Here is a 25,330-nt window from a genome sequence, read left to right on the forward strand (position 1 = left end):
GTCATTGTTAAAAATATTAACTATGATGGATATGTTCAATCAATATGAAGGTTTTTTTTTTGGTCCCACTTTATATTAAGTGTCCTTAACTACTATGTACTTACATCAAAAAAAAATAAATACAATGTACTCACTGTGTTTATAATGTATTTGAGAACACTTGTGGTGCTTTTGAGTTGGGATAGATGTTGGGTTATGGACAGGTTTGGTGGTATGGGTAGGTTTAAGGGTGGGTTAAGGTGTAAGGGATGGTCAACGGTGTATTTACAAATGTAATTACAGAAATTAATTACAGATGTAATTACTTACATGTATTTAATCAAGCATAAGTACACAGTAAATACATGTATTTACACAATAACATTTTACATTGGTACATTGGAACAAACTATTAATTCCTGTGTAACTACATACTAGTTAAGGCCACTTAATATAAAGTGGGACCTTTTTTAACTCCTAATGCATTGCACTGCATACAGCCCAACAGAATTAAAATGACATCATGAAATGAAACATTTAAATGCTATTATTTTAAAGACAAACTAGTGGGAGATACTGTAGGAAATGATGCTATGATCAGTGTCTGCGCTTATGATGAAAGGTGCATATATGGAGTATATAGAATTTTAGCAATTGATCCAACATTAATCCAACAATAATTTGTGTGTACACACCCACACCATATAAGGTCTTTCCTGTATGATCACGTCTCTGTTTATTAATTTGCATAAATATGCCCTCACCATATAAGGGCTTTCCTCTATTATCACGTCCAGGTTCGTTAACTTGCATAAACACGCCCTCACCATATAAGGGCTTTCCTTTGTGATCAGGTCCCTTTTATTAATTTGCATAGACACGCCCTCACCACATAAGGGCTTTTATGTATGATCACATCCATGTTTATTATTTGCATACTCATGCCCTCACCATATAAGCACTTTCCTGTTTTGTCACATCCAGCTTTATTTGCATATACACGCCCTCACCATATAAGGGCTTTCCTTTATTATCAAGTCTAGGTTTATTAATTTGCATATTCATGCCTTCACAATATAAGGGCTTTAGTGTATGATCATATCCAGGTTTAATTTGCATATATACACCCTTACCATATAAGGGCTTTTCTGTATGATCACATCCATGTTTATTATTTGCATATTCATGCCCTCACCATATAAGGACTGTCCTGTATTGTCACATCCAGCTTTATTTGCATATACACGCCCTCACCATATAAGGGCTTTCCTTTATTATCAAGTCTAGGTTTATTAATTTGCATATTCATGCATTTACAATATAAGGGCTTTAGTGTATGATCATATTCAGGTTTAATTTGCATATATACACCCTTACCATATAAGGGCTTTTCTGTATGATCACATCCAGGTTTATTATTGTGCATATTCACACCCTCACCATATAAGGACTTTACTGTATTGTCACATCCAGGTTTGATTTGCATATACACGCCCTCACCATATAAGGGCTTTCCAGTATGATCACATCCTTGTTTATTAAATTGCATAGACACTCTCACCATATAAAGGCTTTTTTTCTGTATCGTCACATCCAAGTTTATAGATGTGCATATACACACCCTCACCATATAAGGACTTTCCTGTATTGTCACATCCAGGTTTATTGATTTGCGTAGACACGCCCTCACCATGTAAAGACTTTCCTCTATTATCAAGTCCAGGTTTATTAATTTGCATATTCATGCCCTCATCATATAAGGGCTTTAGTGTATGATCACATTCAGGTTTAATTTGCATATACACACCCTCACCATATAAGGGGGTTTTCTGTATTATAACGTCCAGGTTTATTGATTTGCATATACACACCCTCACCATATAAAGGATTTTCTGTATTATCACATCCTATATTGCATCCTCACTCTCACCATTTCCATATAAAGACGTTCTGCAAAATCTTTTCTTTCAGCCTTGTATAGAGCTCAATGATACAATATTTCAATTTTGAAAATCAAAATGAAAGTATATTGTATATTAAGTGCATTTATGTTCAGACATATGCCAGCAGCTCATGTAACATTTCAGTCAACCTGAAGGTCTTTGCATCCTTTTGACAGAACATCTTCACTGCACTGATTATTATTACTTTTGTACTGAGCTCATGTTTAATAACTGACGTCAAGCAGCAAGTTCAAAGACTGAAAAATCTTTATTGCAAGTGTACAATATAAACAATGAGCAGACATTGTTATAGTTGAATGTCCATCAGAGAGGTGTTACGAGCAAACAGAGACAGATGAAAGAAAAGCTACACGAAAAAAAAGAAAAGGAATCACGCTTTCTAAATGTCAACCATTTATCTTGTCATATTTTCTTTTAAGCTGGCAGGGACTGAAAACAAAACAAAAACACTAGTTTGAAAAATGAAACGTCCAGTGTTGCTTTTCTACGTTTGTTTGCGGATCAATTCAAGACGCTTTTGAGTTGATCGTCACTTGATCCAACCATAATTTGCAGTTTTATATTAGGGGGATCATTTTAGAGCATTAAAAAAGGCCAAAAGTGCATTAAACATCAAATAAAAGCTTCCATCACAGAATAAATAGTCCAGCACAAAGCAGAAGAGTCCAGGAAAGGACAGAGAACACAAACTTATTGTTAAAGGAACACTCCACTTTTTTCCCCCTATAATGTCAAAAGTTGAGTTTTACCATTTTTGAATCCATTCTGCTGATCTTGAAATCCGGCTGGAGCACTTTTAGCTTAGCTTAGCATAAATAGTTAAATCAGATTAGACCATTAGCATTCATACATTCATTCAAAATAAAAAATAAAGTCAAAATAGTTTGATAATTTTTCTATTTAAACTCGACTCTGTCGTCGTTACATCATGTACTAAGAATGATGAAAAAGTTGCTATTTTCACAGGTAATATGTCTAAGAACCACACTCATTCCAGCGTACCAATCAAGGCGCTGTGTAATATCATTGCTCCTGCAAACGGCAGCAAAGTTCCTTGATTATTAAGCCAGAATGAGTCAAACTTTAAATGGGGAACATTTTTACATCTTTTTTTTTTAAGGATAACGTTCTAATCCGATTCTATTATGTATGCTAAGCTAAGCTAACAGTGCTCCAACCAAACCTGGAGATTGGCTGAATGGATTAAAAAATAATAAAACGTAACTGTTTAACCTAATAAAAGTGTAGTGTTCCTTTAAGATGTTAACTTTGAGCTCAAGATGTGAATGATTTACAAGCGATACAAATTTCTGATGGAGATTAACATGAACATAAAATAAAAGCTTCCATCACCGAATAAATAGTCCAGCACAAAGCAGAAGAGTTTGAGAAAGGACCGAGAACACAAACTTTTGCTTATTCTTAAAGAAACACTCCACTTTAAGAAAAAATAGGCTTATTTTAGGTCTCCTATAATGTTAACAGTTGAGTTTTACCATTTTTTAATCCATTCTGCTGATCTCCAGGTCTGGCAGGAGCACGTTTAGTGTAGCATAAATAGTTGTATCGGGTTAGAACATTAGCATTCATTTATTCCAAAAAAAATTATAATAATCAAAATAGTTTCATAATATTTCTATTAAAACTCAACTCTTTCGTTGTTACATCATGTATTAAGAATGACAAAAAAAAATAAGTTGCTATTTTCTAGGTTGATAGGGTTAGGTACTATATTCTCATTCCAGCGTAATAATCAAGTCGCGGTGTAATATCATTGCGCCTGCAAACGACAGCAATGTTCCTTGCCAAATGAGTCAAACTTAAAATAGGAAACATTTTCACATCTTTCTCTTTTTTTTTTCTTTTTTAATTAGGCTAACGGTCTAATCCGATTCAATTATGTATGCTAAGCTAAGCTAAAAGTGCTCCAACCAGACCCGAAGATCAACTGAATGGATTCAAAAACAACAAAACTCAAGTGTTTAACTCAAAATATGAAAGTGTAGTTTATCTTTAAGATAATTAGCTCAAGATGTGAATGATTTACAAGCGATACAAATTTCTGATGGAGATTAACATGAACACACTGTGCAAGTCAGACATGGGAAAGGGAAATCTTTAGGTTTCTGAATAACACAATTTCTTTTTTTAATATATTGCTAAACAATACTGGCATTCGATTTAATACCTTGACAGTAGGAATTATAGTGAACGGTACACAAAAAAAGGCAAAGATTAAAAATGCTAAATAATATTACAGTATTTCAAATAAATAAAAAGAATCAAACAACACACTATGGATAATTGCTTTGATGCTTAAAAAAACACGCTAAAAAAGGGGGGGAAAAAAGCTTGTTGACCAGCAGTTTAAACAAAACGATAATAAAACACGAACATAATTTGATCTGGAGCTACCGGTGAATCATGCAAGGCTGCGAATTGAAACTGTATTATACAGTAGCTCTGTGTGTAGTTCTGCATGATTGGCACATGCTTCTAACAAACATACTTTGATTTCTGGGCTGCGTTGGTGATGGTAACAGTTTGAAGTGTGAATTATTTTTATTGCTTGTGCTACGAGAGCCTCTTTACATATTACAAATGTGCAAATACTAGAGCTGTACTGATTTGGGCTCTTCAAGCTGAAAGTTGAAGCTGGCAGAGATCCACTACCTTTTAATATCATTAGTTTCGCAGTGAAAAAAAACAACCTGAAATGCCTACCAAAATTACATCACTGAATCTACAAAAAAGTATTTACAAAATACAAAAAGGAATGCTTTCATAGAATAAACCTTGAAACCACTATTCCATTTTTTTATTTGGGTAAATGGAATGACATATTTATGTGACTCTGGAAACACAACGTTGCTGGTGAGAGCGAAGACTTGTCCATTTCAGCTCTTAGAACTTGTGAGCAAAGGGAAAATGGCACCTGACAAAAATGGCAGAAAACAACCTGGAAAAAGTCTTAATACAAAAACACACCACCGACCAACCGAACATATAATACTTGTGTGAAATTCTAATCTATTAGAACTCAAGTGTTGTTTGAGTGAGAAACCTGATCTTTACAAATAAAAACAAACACGATTCATACTTTTGGTTGCTCTTTCTGAGGTCTGTAAATGTTCAAGGGAAAGTTCAGCCAAAAATGAAAACGCTGTGATCATCTGCTCTTTTTCTTCAATCTTTCATCTATTTGATACAGTGGAAGTAAAGAGAAATTGGGACTCTCAAATTTTAAATGTGAATAGTCGATTGAACAGTTTGACGGCCAAAAATTTACGTAGTTATTTGCTGAAAATATTTCTTCAGAGGTGAAATAAAAAAAAAAATCACATACTTGTGTGAATCTTAAAGGGATAGTTCACGCAGAAGCTGCTATTAATTCACTCTCAGGACATCCGAAATGTAGATGACTTTTTTAGTAGATATAAAATATAACAGTAAAATATTTTGAAGGCTGAAATATTTTGAAGGCTGAAACTGGTGCTTTGGTGATTGATACAACGCAAGTCAATGGATGGAAACAGAGAGAAAAACAAAAAGAAAACTTCATACAAATAGATTATGTTTTAGATTATGTTCTAGTGCTTATCCTGTCTTCTAAAGCTTATATAAAGCAAAATAAAGACTTTGTCTGTTTAAAGTGTCAGCAGTGGAAGAACACTAGAATATTCTGGATTTATGATTTATAGCTGTGTTCTAGCAGAATGTCATTTGGTTCATTCTGTCAACATTTTAGCTAATTTAATGACTTTAAATGACAATAAGTCTAAATGACAGAAAAGTGCAGTGTTTTTATCTTTATGTTCATATTTAGGCAACACAATGTCAAAGTTTTATCTTTAAAACAGTTCAAAAAACTTAATATTTAGTGAAATAACTTAGAAAATTATGTTTTCATTTGTTCATTCAAGACAAAAAAACTCAACTAGAACACAATATTTGTGGATGAAACTTGGAAACAGGTGCTTTTGTGAACGATAAAATGCAAGTCAATTGTTAGAAACACTTTTGAGAGTAAAACAAAAGGAAAACTACATCCAAACAGATGTTCTGTTGTTGATCAGAATGATACTTGTGTTTATCATGTGTTGTAAAGCCTACATAAAAGAAACCAATGACTTTTTGTCTGTTTAAATATTAGCTATGGAAGACAGAGATCGCTTGAATATTCTAGATTTGTAGTTGTGTACACGCAAAATGTCAATTCTGTGAACCACTATAAACATTTCAGCTAATTTAATGACAATAAATGACAATGGGTCTAAATGACAGAAAGGTGCAGTGTTCATGTTTATATAGATATTTAGGCAACACAATATTAATGTTTTAAATTCAGAACAGTTTTAAAAAAACTCAATATTTTGTGAAATAACTCAACAAATGAATGAACAACAAATGTAAACGTGATTTTAACCACTCGTCATTTTCGGAGGCAAAAAAACGAAAGTAAATTACAATATTTGTAAATGAAATTTGGAAAAAAATGTACTACTTATTTAAAATAAGCTCAAATGTTCTTTTTTCAACCCTCTTAAATTTGTAAAAATGATTAAGTTCACTTGATCAGTTTGTGTTGAGACAACATAAAGGAATTGTGTGGAACCTTGTTTTTTTTTTTTTTACAGTCTAAGACCAAGAATAAACCAAATATGAATTGGTTTCCTCAATCATACAACTAGTTAACCCACATCTTCTTGCAAACACACTCAACACCATTTGCCAAGGATGTGAATTCAAAATAATATGGATCTCTAAATAGTGTTTCTTGCACAGATCAACTGTTTTAGTTCATACGAAGACGATGTGAATCTGAATGGGGTAGATATTAGTTTTGTTATGCATTTTCATAGTTTTCTGACTCTCAAAGTGCCAGCCATTTTATGAATCACCAAGAACTAGTTTCAGATCTCCTTTAGTGGTCAACTCAAGGACAAAACTGCATCTTAGACGGCCTGAAGGAACTAATAGCACAATTTGATTTTTAAGCTTTCCTTTTAAAGGGTTTGTTCACCCAAAATTGAAGCTTCTATTATTAACGACTAATCCTTGTGTTGCTCTAAATTCCAGAGAGCTTTGTTCAGTTTTAGAACATAAATGAAGATATCTTAGATGAAATCCGAGAGCTCTCCAAGGACAGAGATGTTCCAGAAAAGGAACCAAAACATAACTGTAAAAACAGCTTTGTTCGCCAATGTCTTCCTCATCAGATAAGTATCTGTGTTAATCACTACACACACTTTAGATAAAGAAGAACAAAGACATATTTACTGGTTTTTGGTGCCCAAAAGTGTTCTTGTAGCTTTTTTGATTACACTCCAACCACCGAAGTCACATGGAATATCTTGACAATGTGTTTTGTTCCTTTTCTGGACTTTTAAGGCCTCTAAACTTGCTGTTATTGAGGATGAGAGAGCTCCAGGACTTCATCTAAAAAAAATAAATTGTGCACTGAAGATAAACGGAGGTCTCAGGTGGACTTTTTAGGCCTCTTGACTTGCTGTTATAGAGGATGAGACAGCTCCAGGATTTCGTCTAAAAAACAAATGTGTACTAAAGATGAACGGAGGTCTCAGGTGTTTGGAAGGGCAATGAAATGAGTAATTAATAACAGTTAGTTGTAATTTGTGAGTGAACTAACCCTTTAATATTGCATGTACAATATTTAAATGAAAGTCATCAGTGAAAATCTATTAATGACTTCAAAGTTACAGCAAAAGTCATATAAAACACTGTTATGAAGCAGCTCATTATATTTGAAGATTTCATTTTAGTCCTCATATACTTTCACTGTTTCGTGAAGATTCCGTAAGTGCCTCCATTCAGCGTTTTATCATACAGATTGAGTAAATGATGGGCGTTTTCATTTTTTGGCTGAACTATCAGCTGAAGAGGCGAGTGGTTGCAGTATTATGCGATTTGGAAGTAGACTTTGTAAACTGTAGATTGCTGCATTGTCCATGTCTGAAGCAGGCCGGCAGTACTGTGTGTCTGGGTTTTACTTTAAGGCTCCCTGACTGGAGTATGACATCTGTGCTGCTGATGAGATCAAAAAAATTGCACTTGGGTAAATGTATCACGAATTTGGTCTCATTGCTTGATGAGTTGGAATGTAACTCTCGGAAAGTCTTAATTGATGAGTTATTTTATGTAAATATCTGTACATTTTGGGTTCTGTAATTCTAGAAGAACATAAAACAAACATAAAATGGCTTAACTATAAAACTGCCCAAACCGACAAACAAGTTTAGGATTCTAAAAAAAAAAAATTTGATTTTCTAAATGGACAAAAAGTCCATTTTCAGACATTCATCTCTCTATTTTAAAGGGATAGTTCACCTGAAAATGAAAAATCTGTCATCATTTGTTTACAGTTCCAAACCTGAAGGCTTTTAAATTTGCCAAACACAAAACAAACAAAGAAAAATAAGGAAAAAAGCCATTTTTCTTTGTGTTCCACAGGCATAAAAGTCATTTAGGTCAGAAAGCACCTTTTATAAGGTGAACTATCCCTCGTTTTACTGGTACGTTGACTGGAATACTCGACGGCAAACTGAATACACCTCATGTATCTTACCTTCTGTCTGTCGTAGCTTAACTGTTGCTCAGTTACAAAAAGCAAAACAATAAAAAAAAGGGAGAATCTGCATAATTTTGACATCAGAGCAAAGCGGAGAGCTCTATCTCTCTCCATGCTAATGGCTCAAAACAGCTGGTGCGCAGGCAGTTCACACAGTGATTTTGTGACCGAGTACTCTCTCTTTAGTACAATAATGCATGAGATTCTGAGGGCGAAACGTTCCTGGTGTTTCTTTCTGCAGATTAGGGATCACCTGGATGTGAAGTATGAGTTCGGCCTTTACAGTCAGCTCCTCCATAAAAGGCTATTTTTTCTTGACGGCGGCCAGTTCTTTCTGAATGTCGGCAAATTTGGGACGATTCTCTGGCTTGTACTCCCAGCATCTCTGCATGACCCTGTAGACCTCGTCCGGACACTTCTGCGGGCAGGACATCCTGTAACCTACATTAGACAAACACTATTTATTTTAAATGAACAGTTGGACAGGTTTTTTTTTCATTGATAAAACGCTAATAGTAAATACAATCAAGTCATGTTTACAACATTCTAACGTAAAGCAGTCAAACATACAGAATAATTAAGTAATAGTAATATATATCTTTGGTTTATTCACTAAAAGTGCAACTTGTATATAGTTAATTAAGAAATAAAAGCAATTCTTATTTTAGGTTTGTTAGATTCAATTTCTTGAACAGTTTATTTTATAGAATTAAAAGATCAATGAATAAAATCTCACAAAGGTAATAAAATGTCAATTAAATTATATATAATTTAATTCATATTAATTTCACATGGTTCATTTACTACAAAAACAATTTTTGTTCAGTAAATCCAAAAATAAAAACAGTTATGAATAGTATTTGTACTATTTCACTTCAGTAACTATCAATAATTATCATTATTGTTTTAGGATATAACCACTCACCGGCCACTTTATTAGGTACACCTGTCTAATTGCTCGTTAATGCAAATTTCTAATCAGCCAATCACATGGCAGCAACTATAAATTTAGGCATGTAGACATGGTCAAGACAAGAATCAGAATGGGGAAGAAAGGTGATGCAAGTGACTGAACATGGCATGGTTGTTGGTCTGAGTAAGAAACAAAGTGTTGATCTACTGGGATTTTCATGCACAACCATCCTTAGGATTTACAGAGAATGGCCTGAAAAAGGGAAAATATCCAGTGAGCAGCAGTTCTGTGGGCGCAAATGCACAATTTGGCATCAACAACATGAAAGCATAGATCCATCTTGCCATGTTTAAATGGTTCAGGTTGGTGGTGGTGTAATGATGTTGGACATTTTCATGGCTAACTTTGAGCCCATTAGTACCAATTGAGCATCGTGCCAACACTACAGCCTACCTAAGTAGTGTTGCTGACCACGTCCATCTCTTTATGTCCAAAGTGTACCCATCTTCTGATGGCTACTTCCAGCAGGAAAAAGCGCCATGTCAAAGTGTGAATCATCTCAGACTGATTTCTTGAACATGACATTAAGTTCACTGTACTCAAATGGCCACAACAGTCACCAGATCCCAATCCAATAAGGCACTTTTAAGATGTGGTTGAGCGGGAGACTCGCATCATAGATGTGCAGCCGACAAATCAACAGCAACAGCGTGATGCTATTATGTCAATATGGACCAAAATCTCTGAGGAATATCTCCAGTACCTTGTTGAATCTATTCAACACAAATCCACGAAGGATTAAGGCAGTTCTGAAGGCAAAAGGGGTCCAACTCTATACTAGTAAAGTGTACCTAATAAAGTGGCCGGTGAGTGTACATTGAATATAATGAAATATAAATACAAAAATTCATCATAAAGAAATCATAAATTAAACATGTAAACATTAACAAAAACAACTTGAGACCAATTAAAATGAAAGATAACTCGATTACTATTATGAACATCACATCAGCACATGGTTCTGCTGTTAAAAGTGGAATCTGCATTGTACCTTTTTCCACCTGTTCTCGGGCCTGCTGGTTGGTCATGCCAGGGTAGGGGCACACTCCTAGACTAAAGGTTTCCCACAGGAGGATTCCGTAACTCCACACGTCACTCTCTGAGCTGTATCTCCCTGTCATGTAAACAACATATCAGTCTGAACCAAAGCTTATTTAATTAACATATTCGCTTATCTGAACTTGTTAGATTATACTGCATGTACCAAACATAAAACAAATATGAGTGCTATGATATAAACAGCCATTGTTTTCATTTCACAGTAGAAGTCAAAATGATCATTTATAAACATACATACAATTTTTTAAAATAATTATTACACCATTAAGTGGAAGAAAAACCCTTAAAATTGAACATTTCATCACATGAGTAAGGATGTTACGACTGTAAAGGGATGGATCACAACATTAAAAGCAAAGTGATAATTCATTGAGCAATATTTGGGAGTGGAAGGTATAAAATTTATTTATTTACAAACCAAAAGACAAATAAAGTATTTCAGGAGAGGACAAAAGCCAAAACAACAAACTAAAATCTTTTATTTAACTACACTGTAGAAAAAAATGCACGTAAAGTAGCAGTTTTCCACATTTTGTGGTTCATGTTTTTATTTTTTCTTATTTATTTCTGCTTTTGAATTGCATTAAAACACCTTGATCTTTCTTCAAACAACTTTTAACCTTGAAACAGTCAAAAAAAGTGACTTTCATGAACATTTTTAATAGTTTAAAGAGCTATGTTGTCTGAGTTGGTGTGATATATTACTCTACAAAAACTTTCTGATAAACTATCAGTATTTGCTATTATTTTACAGACGTATATCTCTAAATATTATTTCTTTTACATTAGAATGTTTTAAACTAACAAAATATAAATAATTCACTATAGAGTTGAATTTTCAACATCAAAAGCTGACAGAGCAGAGATCAAGGTCCCATAGAGCAATTCACAACCGTAAAAATAAATAAATAAGGAAAACACAATATTAAAAGCAATCTGTTATTAAACATATTTTTTACAGTGTAATTGTTTAGCTGCTAAGTAATAGTAGTATGAATTATTAGCCCCCTGGTTTATTTTTTCCCTAATTTCTGTTTAACTGAGAGAAGATTTTTTCAGCACATTTCTAAACATAAATTATTAACTCATTTCTAATAATTGATTTATTTTATCTTTGCCATGATGACAGTAAATAATATTTGACTAGATATTTTTCAAGACACTTCTATACAGCACAAGTGACATTAAAAAGCTTAACTAGGATAATTAAATTAACTATGCAGGTTAGGGTAATTAGGCAAGTTATTGTATAACGATGGTTTGTTCTGTAGACTATCGGGGGGAAAAAAAAGTTAGTTTGAAGGGGCTAATAATTTTGTCCTTAAAATGTAAAATTATAAAAATTAAAAATTGTTTTTTTTCTAGCCAAAATAAAAAAAATAAAACTTTCTCCAGAGGTCAAAATATTATCAGGCACAATGTGAAACATTTCCTGAATTTCATACGGGAAAAATGAAAAAAAAAAAAATGAAAAGGGGTTCTAATAATTCTGACTTCAACTGTATGTAAGTAAACCCCTGTGAACAAAAACTGTGAACACTGCATTTATGAGGAATTATGTGCCTCACACAGGTGAGTGGGCTTGACAAACCTCATGTAAAAACTCTCTCCTCTATATTAAGAAAAAAACATTCCCCCTCCATAGTCCAGCAATTAACTCTCTGAGCACAAACAGTTCTCTTGTATTATTAGCACTTCTTGTGTGTGTTGCCTCCTCTTGAAGAGACGCACACTAAACGTCTCCTGAATTGTAAGTTGCTTTGGAAAAAAGTGTTTGTCAAATGACTAAAAGTATAAATACATTTTAAATGTGAAAAATACATTTTATATATTGAATAATTAAAATAAATTTTTAAGTAAAAAAAACACATATAGATGAACCATTTTATTATTTATTTTACATTTTCTTTCAATAAGGAAGATTGGTAAACAAGATATTCACGTATGTGAAAATAAACACTATTTGTATTCATTGCTGTAACACTATCAAAATATCAAACCTACAAAAACCTAAATATGAACATTTGTGAACATAAGTGTTCTATTTAACAGCATCTCAATTAATAAACACACACACACACACACACACACACACACTATCAAAAAATTAAAACAAAAAAGAATGTAATGATACAGTATGATTTAAACAGCCATTGTTTCCTGTGATCATTTCTAAACGTACATAAAACACATTAAAATAACTGATTTGGTTTTCCTACCATAGTTGAGTGCTTCTGGTGCGGTCCATTTGATTGGGATCTGTTTCAGTCCTGATGAGGAGTAGATGCCGTCGTCCTCCTGTCGGGACATCCCAAAGTCACTGATCTTCAGCACATTGTTCTCTCCCACGAGGCAGTTGCGAGCAGCCAGGTCTCTGCAAGATTGAGAGAAATGCTGGAATTCAGTACCTTCAGGGTTTCACTGGACCATTCATTTTTTGTTTTGTGCTTGTAAACTAAGAGTCAATTTGTGACAACTTTTTGCTAAATATTCAACAATATTTGCAGGATTTCTGGTTTACTTTTACTGTTAAAATACACAAGAAAGTATTTAAATTTTTGAACTTAAGAACTGTTGGACTCTTTAATTTATATAAGGGAAATCATATCAAAGATCTCTCCCTCATAACCTCCATCAAAATATTCTTAATTTTGTTTAATAATCTCTTCCACATCAGCAAAATCATTAGCATTATAAAAATCATACCTAAATATTTATTACATTTGATGCATTTGTTCAGTCAGTCCGTTGTCATACACTACATGGCCTGACCTGATACAATATCTAATTTTTATTGTGCGATACATTGCACCAAAATGTATTATTATTGTCATTTTAAGACCATTTTCTGCCATTCAATATATAATGCCAGTATGACAAAAAAAATAGCATAATAATAAAAGTAAAAACTAAATAAACACGGACTATTTTATTCTTAAGAGCACAAATAAAAATAATGAATGTAGGCCTGTCACAACAATTAATATAATGATTTATTGTGCAATAGAATAATTATTATTAATAATAACTCAATAATTTTTGCCACTGTAAAATATATTTACAAATTAAAGCCATTTTACAGTGACATTTACATTTTACCTCATCGGTGTCAAAGTTTATAACTGGGCATTTACCTAATAGGACATTTAGTAGTATATATAATTTACCTTTTTAACATCAAATTATAGAAACTAAATAACCTTAAAAATTGTGAGTATTTTAAAGTGTTTATGGCTATGTGCAATATTTGCAACTGTTTAACAAAGTAATTCTAGACTAAGATTTTAAAAGAAATTCATTTAGATTTGTATTATTTGTGTTTTTACTTTGCTTTAAACAATCTTATTTAATCAAAAGCGCCAGCAAAGGCATTTAATACTTTTTAAAGCATTTCTAGTTTTATTTAAATGTTGTATTCTTCATAGAATCACAAAGAAAATGGCACTTTTTGATACCATGACACCACAAAAAAAGCAACATAACAGTTTTCTAAATTGATAATAAAAGAAACGTTTCTTGAGCACCAAATCAGCTTTTGGAAAACCTAAATTCAACATCATAAAAATTTTTATTTTAAAATATACTAAAATGGACAACCTTTGAATTGCAATAAATATAATATTATACCTGCTTTTACAGCGTTTTTTTTGTGTACAATTTTGGATTAGCTTTTGGATATTGTTGGCAAATTAATTGATGGTTATCAAAATGTGTTTTTTTTTCTTTTGGTAAGATTGATTTGGAGAGATATGGTATGATATGGCTATACCACTTGTTCCCCCTTTTTTTTTGACAGTGGTGGGGAGTTCTTCTCATTTCAAGTGACTGTATTCTTAGCGGTAGTTTTGCTGTTATGGTCCATGTGACAAATCTTAAAGGGTGTACTCACACTAGGCTATTTGAACTGTGCCCAGGCACGTTTTACCCCCTTTTCCCGGTTCATTTGACAAGTGTGAGTGGTGCGAATTGGGCCCAGGTAAAGTTCAGTTGGCCAGCCCTGGCCCCGTTGGAAGAGATGTGTCAGAGCACGGTTCGGTTGGGCTTTGTTGCAGTAAGCTTGTAGTGTGAGTGCAAAGCATGCTTGAGCGCCAAACTGAAGACAGGACGTCACTTATAAGTAACAGTTTTATATGGATTTATTAATCATTCTTACTTTTCCAAGAACATGAACCATCATAGTTTATTAAAGATGCAAATCCCCTGCTGTGTGATAGCTGTCTCCTTCAGTAAAGCTCCTAATACGTGCATTATGACGACTTTCATGAACATTTATGTGCGTCAAAAGTGGTGGATCTGTTCAGCAAAATATTGGACTGCGTGTCACTGCATATAAAACGACTTAAAAATAATACAAAACAATATAAATACTGCAATCTCCATTGTGCTTCTCTTCCAGTTTAACTGAACAGTTGCATCATTGATGAGGTAAGCGTGCTCAGGCTTGGAAGGCAAAAAAATGCAACGTGAGTGCTGACCAAGGGGAAGAAGGGAGAGGGGGACAATCGTGCTTGAGCAAGGTTTTTTAAGACAACTGTGCCTAGTGTGAGTACACCCAAAGACTGATAGGAGTAGAGCTCACAGAAATCTGATTTTGGTTTCTAGACAGATATTTTTGTCTTTCCAAATTCCTTATCTTTGATATAGCAGAAGTTGACATCTATTTTTGTCCCTCTTCACTAATGACAGGTCCTAAGTGCTTGAACTGACTCCAGTTTCCAGTTCTTGCCCGCTGACTTTGATATTGGTTGAGATTTGTTTGACATCATTTGTCATTAACTTAGTCTTCTCTGCACTCATCCCCATAACGAATCTGGAGTTTTTTTTAATCAAGGGTTTTCACTAATGTGGCAAGCTCATCCTTACTGCCAGCCAGCCCATTAATAGCCCCTTTCACACATACAGACCTTTTCGGAAAATTGCCGGCAATTTTCCGGAAAGGTGTGTATGTGTGAACGGGTCCTTTTTGAAAATACCGGTAAATTCGTTCTGGCTATTTTCCGGAAAGAGAAGTTGTAACATTACCGGCAATTTGCCGGAATGCTGCGCTGTGTGAATGCAGAAGGAAGATTCCCGTAATAAGCGCGTGCACGTCTAGAACGTGCTGACGTGAGGCGTCTGCTTTAGCCAATCACAACAGTCAGACGCATTTACGTCCGCGCGGTTTGTGAGGATAAAAGCCTTTGAATATTTTTCCAGACACATTTAGCTGCTAGAAGTTAGTCAGATCACGTTTATATGTTCTTCTTAATGCCAACTGTGTAAATAATCATCGATGAGATGCTTATGATAAGCCGTTGTTTGTTTACCTTCAAGCTTTGCGTGCGCCTATGAGCGCCAGCACACGCACATATTATGAACATCTCGAGATGCGAAAGTGATCCTGCAAAAGTTGTTCATAATATTGATCATCCACAGAGTTTGTAATGTAGTCAAATGTTTACAAATACAAGCGCAGCCGTTTAAAGCTCATTTGTGGTGAATGATGTCAGAATTTACCGGTATTTTGGAATGGATGTGTGAATGCTCTTTTCCGGAAAATTTCCGTAACGTCCTCGCCTGTGTGAACAGCGCTTTTTTGAATATACCGGTAAAGTCGTTCTGGAAATTTTCCAGAAATTTACTGGTATCACTGTGTGAAAGGGGCTAATGTCATCTCCAAAAGGAAAATTGGTGATGTTGCGCCCTCCAATGCTTACTGTGCCCTAGTGATGCTCCAGATGGGCTCAAAGTAGATGTTAAAAAGTGTGAGTGATAGAAGACAGCCTTGATGTACACTAACTGTTTTCTGAAACAATTCCCCCAATCATATATTGAGTGTGACAATTTTTTTTAAAAAAGAACAAAAAGGCCTACAAGTATGCATATCACAAGAGTCGGAATTTTAAATCACATCTTTAAAACACCTCTAAACGCTGATAATCATATTGAGAACATCTCTCTCAGACATGAAAGATGACTGTCTAACACTCCTCCATCCTAGAGCAGCGATTTAAGATTCTGGTCTCCATCCACCGCGGGGGATTTATGCTGAGCAGACATCCTCAGCCACACAGCCATATTAGCTTGTCACATCCCAAAAATTGCCTTGCTGACATGAGATGGGGAAAGACAGTGGGGGGGCGGCGGAGAAGAGAGCGGTGATCTGACAGAAAGGTGCTCCAACTGCTGCCGCCTCTAACATGATCATGTCTGATAGTAAATGGGTTTTAGAGGGTGCTGATAGAGCCGTGGCTGTGAAAGCGGTCTGAGCTCATTTCTCAGACTCAATTGTGAGCGACGTGTATTCAGCAGGCTGACTCCGGCCTCAACAGCCCAATGCACAAAAGCCCATTTCACAGTTTAAAAAAATAAATAAATAAGAAAAATCTCCACCAAACAAGAAACAGGAGGAATGGTGCCGCTCAGTCTTGTTATTTTTCAGTTGTTTATATCACGAAAAAGAAAAGTTTTATTATGATACTGGCGATGGTGCACAGTTTAAAAACATTCAAGAGGAAATCAGTTTTTGGGATGCACTGATATTGACATTTTGGCACCGATATTCATTCATTAATTTTCCTTCAGCTTAGTCCCTTTATTCAACAGGGGTTGCCACAACGGAATGAATCGCCAACTTATCCAGCATATGTTTTAGGCAGCGAATCCCCTTCCAGCCACAACCCACCACTGGAAAACACTCATACACTCCCGTCCACACTAATACACTATGCCCAATTTAGCTTACCAAATTCCCCTTTAGCGCATGTCTTTGATCTGTGGGGGAAAGCGGAGCACCCGGAGGAAACCCACACGAACATGGGGAGAACATGCAAACTCCACACAGAAATGCCAACTGACCCAGCCGAGACTTCTTGCTGTGAGGGTAAACCACTGAGCCACCATGTTATATTATAACCAATATGTTTATATTTGCAAGTCGATAACCGATAAATCCAAATCATGCCACATTACGTTTCCTAAACCAATTTACAAAAACAAAGGCGAAACAACTACGGTAGAACTGCAGAAACTCTTTCTGCAAAGTTATTAAAAAAAAAAGATGGGGTGCAAAGCAATATTTGCTCATGCTTCATTTGTAGAAAATCACGTTATTTTTTCATTTACCTTACTTTGATTATATACTGCTACTCAGCATACATGAAAACAACTGTCATATTTCCCAATTCCTCTGAAAACCCGCCCTCAAGAGGCTTGAGGTTGATTGGTCAGCTAACATAATGTGCAGTAATTCGCAGATCAGAATCAGAAAGAGCTTTATTGTCAAGTATGTGCACACAAACGAGGAGTTTGTTTTCATGACAGAGCTTCTACAGTGCAACAGAATACAAAGACAGGACAAAAAACAGATAATAAATATATTTTAAAAATAAAAGTAGTGAATGCAAATATACAAATTGACAAGCGGTTGTACAGGTATATTACTATTTACATCACCAGGAAGCATCTCTGTTATAACATTACAGCGCCTCTGGCCACACCCCTTTGCTGCGTGTGGTGTATGTGCATAACCTAAAGGCTTTATGACATCATTAACCTGGATGTATTTTTTGTAGTGCCCAAACTTTATTCGCTGTAGGCTTTGCTAGGCTAACTTTGTAAAAGCCAATGTCTCCCTTTGCATTGAACTTAAAGCGTCTTACATTCAGAGATGCTGTTTATGTTCACACAGCTACATTACACATCAACTTTAGACCACCTCTTTAGTGACACGTGTAAAACAAAAATCTCACAATATTATACTATTGATGACATTTTTTAAACTTCATTTGGCTGAAGCAGGTAACTTTACTGTTGGGCATTTTTGAGAAGTGCTCATTTACAGAGTCAGGTTTGAAATATTGACTGTCTATTAGTGTTAGCTTTTTACAGACTTTATGATCCCGATTAATGCTTTGTTTCTAGATAGAAAAAAGTGTTGGAGCACATACTGAATAAAGCCCTGTATGATTGGGATCAGTCAAAAAGCCATTCATTTTTCATATATTCTGACTAATATATATAAAAAGTTATCTGTGTATTTTACTTTCATTTTCCAAGTCTAATTTGTACAGCACCTGCATATGAATCAAAGGTGTTAACAGGCAAACGTTAAGACCTTGGAGAGGCTGTTAGTCAGCAAAGGTTTTAGCGCTACACAAGTGACTGTTTAACTTACTGAGAGATATTGAACACGGAGTTATTCTGTACTTTCACAGTGAATTCAGCAACCCAAAACCGATTGGTAGCAGTTCAATTTGGGCCACAATTGAGGGTATTAACAAACCATTAACTAACTCTACTAGCTTAATAAACTACTAATTAGCTGTAAATCATATATACATTTAAAATCAGAATTATTAGCCCTCCTTTGATTTTCTTTTTAATTTTTTTATATTACCTAAATGATGTTTAACAGAGCAAGGACATTTTCACAGTATGTATGATAATATTTTTTCTTCTGCAGAAAGTCTTGTTTGTTTTATTTCGGCTAAAATAAAAGCAATTTTTAAACACCATTTTAAAGTCAAAATTGTTAGCCCCTTTAAGCAAATTTTTTTTGATAGTCTACAGAACAAACCATTATAATATAATAACTTGACTAATTACCCTAGCTTGCCTAGTTAACTGAATTAACCTAGTTAAGCCTTTAAATGTCACTTTAAGCTGTATAGAAAATTCTTAAAAAAATATGTAGTCAAATATTATTTACTGTCATCAGGGCAAAGATAAAATAGATCAGTTATTAGATTTAAGTTATTCAAACTATTATGTTTATAATTGTGTAGAAAAAAAAATCTCTGTTAAACAGAAAAATAAACTGGGGGCTAATAATTCAGGGGGGTTAATTATTTTGACTTCAACTGTATTTAGATGTTGGGTTTAGGTTTTCAGAATAAGATCATTCTTTATAACTACTAATCAACCGTTAATATCTTCTGATGGTAAGCATGACTTGTGACCTAAACTAAAGTGATACCAACCATTTTTCTAAAATCACAGGTAAAAGGTCACCTCAGACGACCTGATCCTACTATGAGCACTCCACTTGTGATCAGACCTCTGAAAATAGATGTTAATACCAGGTGGAAACAGAGTTTGTGTCACTTAAGAGGGTCAGATTTTCTGGCTTTAACTTAATTTGAACATGATTTTGGTGTTGTGGATTAGACAAATATTCCGACCAATCATCGTTTGCAGTCTCGAACAACATGCATAATGTCATTACAAAGGTGGAACTAGAAACGACTTCCAGAAACAAGAGCATAAACGAACAGCATTTACCCAAGCAGTGTGATTTATACTGTCCGAGGAAAAGACAAAAGAAAGATTGGTGCAATAGCTCCATGTACTCCACCTAGCAGCACCAACTCCATCATCTTTCTTTTGTTTCTCCATGCATGAAAGCTGTGCATGCAAGAGCTTTTGTGCTCCTAGTGGTCAGTGTAAAAGATGTCATACAGCTTGTTCGGGAGAACTGTAAAAGATTAAACTAATTCTGTTGGGTTATCATGAAGTATCTTCACCCTGGTATCAGTTGTCATCAACTCTTGCAGAATATACAAGATAAAACCGTTGAATCTTCCATCTGAAGCCCTCCATTGTTTACGAAACACTTCAACACTATGTCAAACAGATATCGTAACAGATATTATACTGTATACTGAGTAAATTACTAGATTTCACTGCTTTTCACTTTTTTTATCAACACTTTTGATAAAAAATTACATTACAACTATTTACAGCAATGTTTCTAAACTAAGGGGGCATTCACACAGTATGCACTGCGTGTCTGAAAATCCAACATTCATCGTTTACGAATGTTATTCGTAATGTGTTAATGTCATTTAACTTAACCCACTGGTTGATTATTTAGCTTGTTTTAAAATGTAAAACTCACTTAAGCTTGACTTATTATTTATGAAAATAAAATAATGTTTTATAGCTCTTTATAAAATGCTTCTTGATTTAAGGACTTTTAGATATTTAGATATTTAGATTTAGATATTTAGTTATATATTTCTTAATCAGGGGCAAGTTTTGCAAAAAAAAGAGTAGGCGCTGTGTACAATATTGCTTTTTTTAAACCAATAGCCATGTTAATAAAGGCTTTTTAACTTTTTCACTTACTTTCCGAGTGCCTTGGATTAGCGGTCTGCATTCGGACCAAATTCCTGGCATTTCCTTAAAGGACGTATAGGAGTCTTTTCAATGCGTCATAGGCACAAATGGAAAAAAATACCCTTTGCGCAATGTGATAATATTTATTTTTACCCTTTAGCAGTCACAAGACTGAAACCTCAGATTTAAGGTGGCACTCATGTCTCATCACAAAGGGGCAAACAAAACTGACATTTAGCCTACAATCCTTGCACAACCCGACAGTTTTATCTATTACTTCTCTTGTTTTGTAGTACCCAATTTAAATGTGAGATTTTGGAAACCAGATCTAAATTTAGCTGAAACGGTTGGGTCAGGCAGAATATTATACTAAGCGGGCAGTAAAGACTGAAAATAGAGGGAGCGGTCGGGTGCGGAATAAAACCTTGCGGGACTGGGACTATAAAAACAGTCCTGTGCAGACCTCTACCTTGGACTTAGATTAGACTTAGATTTTTTTTTTTTGTTGTTTATCTTATGAATCCCTTATCCAAGACGCACATCAAATACCCCTGAAGCACTTTTTTATTCTTGTTTCATTGTTATATTATGAATAATAAATCTAGATTGCATTAAATGAAAATTTACAACTCAGAAAATACAGAAGAGATACTACAATGTAAATAGTTCAGATTAATTTCAGTAAAAAAGCAAATTTTAGCAAATTGTCATAAAAATAATTTGACTAAAAAATTTTTTCTTACCTGTGTATACAGTTCTTTAGCTCCAAGTATGCCATTCCTCCAGCAGCATCTAATGCAAACTTTACAAGTTGCTTTGTCTTGAGGTCTTCCTTTTTCTTCCTTAAGAATGATAAAAAGTCTCCACCTGTCGAGAAAAAGGCAAAGCAAATGAGCTACAAATATGCAATACATTAAAAGAGACACCAACATCCCAAACAAGTGTATGACACAACTTTTAATGAGGAATGCTTTTCAGTGGCTAATGGCGGAGGGAAAGATCCAGTTTACTGACCTGGCACAAGTTCCATTACTATGTAAATGGGCTGCCGTTGGGTACAGACGCCTATTAACTTCACAATGTTAGGGTGGTCGTACTGCTTCAGGATCCTAGAGGTAGAGGAGGCATAAATGACCACGTTATTTCATCTCTCATCTTTATTTTTAGCAAAATTATTAATCAAGTGAACATTATTCATTGATATTGTATGGAAAGTGTCACCTGGCTTCTGAGAGAAACTTTATCTTGAGGTCTTGCGGTAGATCTTCTTTACAAGTTTTGACAGCCACCGGTGTTTTATCGCGTAGCGTTCCTTTAAAAACCTCACCAAAATTTCCCTAAAACAACATTTGCCCAAAATCAATTAGTGTCTATGTTTAAAATAATAAAATGACAAAAAGTACTATGAAGATGGAGGTTTTTCTTAAAATACACGTTATTATGCCTTCTGAAAATATGCCATAGTGTTTAAACAAAGAATGGGTAATTGCAGCTGACAAATGAACAAAACTCTCTGTGAAATTTCGTAATTGTGTTTAATATTTTACTGACTAGTTGGTTAGTTCTTCAGGCTACCATTTTTAAAAAACTTACACTTTTACTATTGGTAAAAGTCTAACAAAAAAAATCACCATGGTACTTAAATACAGTAAGAGTCATTCAGCATCCAATGCAGTCTGAATATTTTTCAAATATATAATCATGTAAAAGTTTATGTAATCAAAAACACAGTAACACAATTGTATACACTGCAAAAAAAATCTGTTTATTAACAGTTTCTGAGTTATCCATTTATTTTCAGTTGTAAATTGCACTACGAGACCTTGATTTCTGCTCTGTCGACTTTTGATGTTAAAAATTCAACTCTGCAGTTTAACAAGGTGACGTTATTGACATTTTAGTCACTTGAAATAGTATATTGTATAAGATATAATATATACAGAGAGATAAGTCAGAAGATGTACTGGCAGTTTATTACAAGGTCTTTGTGCTGTAATATACAACATCAAACCAGACAATATATCACTTTAAACTAATAAAAATGTTGATAAAAGTCACTTTTTTTGTGGACTTTTCAAGGTCCCTTAATGCAATTCAAAAGCATAAATAAACAGGGGGAGGGGGGATAAAAACAGGAACCACAAAATACAGAAAACCGCTAATTTACAGATATTTTTTAGAGTGTAGTGAGATATTTTGTACTTTCAATTTGTTAAAGTGATGGCAAAGCTGAATCTTCGCTATTACTACTCAAGTCTTCAGCATTCTTCAGAAATCATTCAAGCTGTTATTAAAGTGAAATGTGGAAACAAAATCAAAAATGTCAATTCATGGCCTTACACTTTGATCTGCGGAATGTTTTTTTTATTTTTTTTTTATTTGCAGTGCTCAACTACACAACCAATCACACATTTCTGGGTTGAACTTACATGCCCTCACTGACAAAAATAAGCACTATACTGAATTCTCTCAACATAAACGAACTGTACAGATCATAAAAAAAGTTATGCATCGTGTTTCAGTATAATGGATGATTTTTTGGTAAATATGCCAAAGTTGCAATAGAAAGACATCACCATAAACACATTTTTAAAAAATATTTTCTAATAATCAACAATATTAGAATACTAACAGCAATACCAAAGAAATCTGTACATTCTGTCAAAAAAATCAAAGCCCTGCTCTATAGCTGTGACTTTTGTAAATGTTTAATTTATATATATATATATATATATATATATATATATATATATATATATATATATATATATATATATATATATATATATATATATATTATTTATTTTATTTATTTTTTTTTAACTCCATAAAAAATCTAAATTCAAAAAAAAAAATCTAAAAGATTTTTAAAGATTAATTTTTGGCTTTATCATGATGTTGACATTGGCAGGAAGCGAAGTCGGAGGGGGATGGAAACAGGAAAGGTCAGAATTGAAACTTGGAATGGCCACAGTGCAGTTGTGCTTTATGTTGGCACACTGATCACTAGGCTATTGAACTCTTAGTTTAAATATTTTAGGGTTAGGGGTTAGCCAAAAGCAGAGCCAGACAGAATCTGTGGACATTTATTGCTATTTTTCTGCAGAATTTTGTACAAAAATCTGTAAATTTAAGCACAGTACAGTAACTTAAAACTAACAGATTAAAAAACTACTTTAACTTTTATTTAAGGTTTACAATACAAATGCACAGCTAGTGTTTTTTAGCCAATGATGAACTTCCGGTGAAAGCTTTATGTGGCTATTTTCAATATCATACCCTTTCTTTTACAGCATAGATGTTGTAATGTAATCAAAATTTAATCAGTTAAATTGACTTGAGCATTCATTTTTTTGGTAAAGTGTAAAAAGAGACTAAAGACTGTTTAAACGCAGGTGCCGTCATAAGCAGCAGGCTTGCGCAGAAACTCCACTGAAAATACTGGGGTAAAATTAATTTCCACATTTTGACATGCTACAGAAGGATATAATTTAAAGATAAAAGCTGCAAGCAGCGGTGAAAGGGACCACCGCTGCACAGTGGCCTCAGGATAACAGAGAACAGCGAACAATAATAATTTAAACTGATATATTTTAAAAATCTGAGAAGATTACAGATTTATGCTAAACGTCCTCCTGTCAGCAGGTGGCGCTATAACTGTGGCTCAATGTTGGCATGTATATGCCTTCAGAAAAGGAATCTCATCAAAACTGTGAATTTTCAGGCAGATCAGACATTGTTTGGCTGCGTTATAAGTATTTCCTCCTTCACGAAGAAGCACTGAATTTTGTCAGTCCGCCACGGACACGCTCTTCAGTGAAAACTTTAGATCTTCACAATATATCATCATCACAATATGTTATCTAAAGTGTTCAGATAACACCACCCACATTTGGTGCTGATACGATAACATTTGTAGGAGTAGTTTGTTGCACTGTAAAACATGTCATTTCCTGTTGCCAGCAGGTGGCGCTATAACTGTAACTGGAAATTGGCATGTAAACAGGTTCAGGTCAGGACTGTTATCAAACGTTTGAATTTTGAGGCTGATCAGACAATGCAATTATAATGAAGTTTTAACAACTTCCTGTTTCATGGCGAATCGTCAAAGTCTGAGAGGCTGCCACGGATACGCCCTCCGATGAAAACTCTAGATCTTCACAATTTAACATCACCAAGGCCTTTAAATGACAAACCCAATTTTGGTGTTGATTCGATAAAATCCCTAGAAGGAGTTCGTTAAAGTACAACACCTGGAAATGGCAAAAACGCCACTTTTTCGGTGCAGAAAGTTAAAAATATCTGACTTCCTGTTGGGTTTGAGATTTCGCACCCAGATACTTTTTTGTAGGTATTGGCATGTTTGAGGTGTCTGCCAATTTTGGTATGTGTGAGTAGTTTGCGGGGCACTTTGTTGAATTTTTATAGGTGGCGCTATTCAATCATTTTGCCACACCTATTTTTAAAACCTATAACAAATGTAAATTTTTGCCACTTCTGCGGCGTGTGCACATTTTCGTGAGTTTTCAGGCATGTTTAGACCCTTCAAATCCTAATTCATTCCGAAACAGAATAATAAGAAGAAGAAACGGAAAAATTCCGATAGGGCCTACGCACCGTAGGTGCTCGGTCCCTAAAGAGCTTCTTGTTTGATTTATGCATATGCAG

General features: G+C 34.5%; 1 protein-coding gene and 1 long non-coding RNA gene across 5 annotated transcripts in view; one reads left to right on the top strand and one right to left on the bottom strand.

Annotated features, from left to right (window-relative positions):
- The window catches only part of LOC137490176 (uncharacterized), a 331,069-nt gene that overhangs the window by 255,455 nt on the left and 50,284 nt on the right, over positions 1 to 25,330 (top strand). The window lies entirely within an intron of this gene.
- fer (fer (fps/fes related) tyrosine kinase) overlaps positions 4,747 to 25,330 on the bottom strand; it is a 63,720-nt gene continuing 43,136 nt past the window's right edge. For 2 of the 4 annotated variants that reach the window (XR_015491850.1, XR_015491849.1), the window contains exons 14-20: positions 21,884 to 21,999; positions 21,677 to 21,771; positions 21,406 to 21,529; positions 12,784 to 12,938; positions 10,497 to 10,619; positions 7,472 to 8,973; positions 4,747 to 7,368 (exon numbers count right to left, since the gene is read on the bottom strand). Coding sequence is in view for 2 of the 4 variants with exons in the window: in XM_087254261.1 (XP_087110387.1) it covers positions 8,837 to 8,973; positions 10,497 to 10,619; positions 12,784 to 12,938; positions 21,406 to 21,529; positions 21,677 to 21,771; positions 21,884 to 21,999 (750 nt within the window). In the remaining 2 variants the exon portion in view is untranslated. Of the gene's footprint in view, positions 8,974 to 10,496; positions 10,620 to 12,783; positions 12,939 to 21,405; positions 21,530 to 21,676; positions 21,772 to 21,883; positions 22,000 to 25,330 lie in introns of all 4 variants that reach the window. The other 2 variants (XM_087254261.1, XM_087254260.1) reach the window with 1 other exon arrangement.

The sequence above is a fragment of the Danio rerio genome, chromosome 5, assembly GCF_052040795.2.
Source record: "Danio rerio strain M-AB ecotype USA chromosome 5, GRCz13ab, whole genome shotgun sequence".
NCBI lineage: Eukaryota > Metazoa > Chordata > Actinopteri > Cypriniformes > Danionidae > Danio > Danio rerio.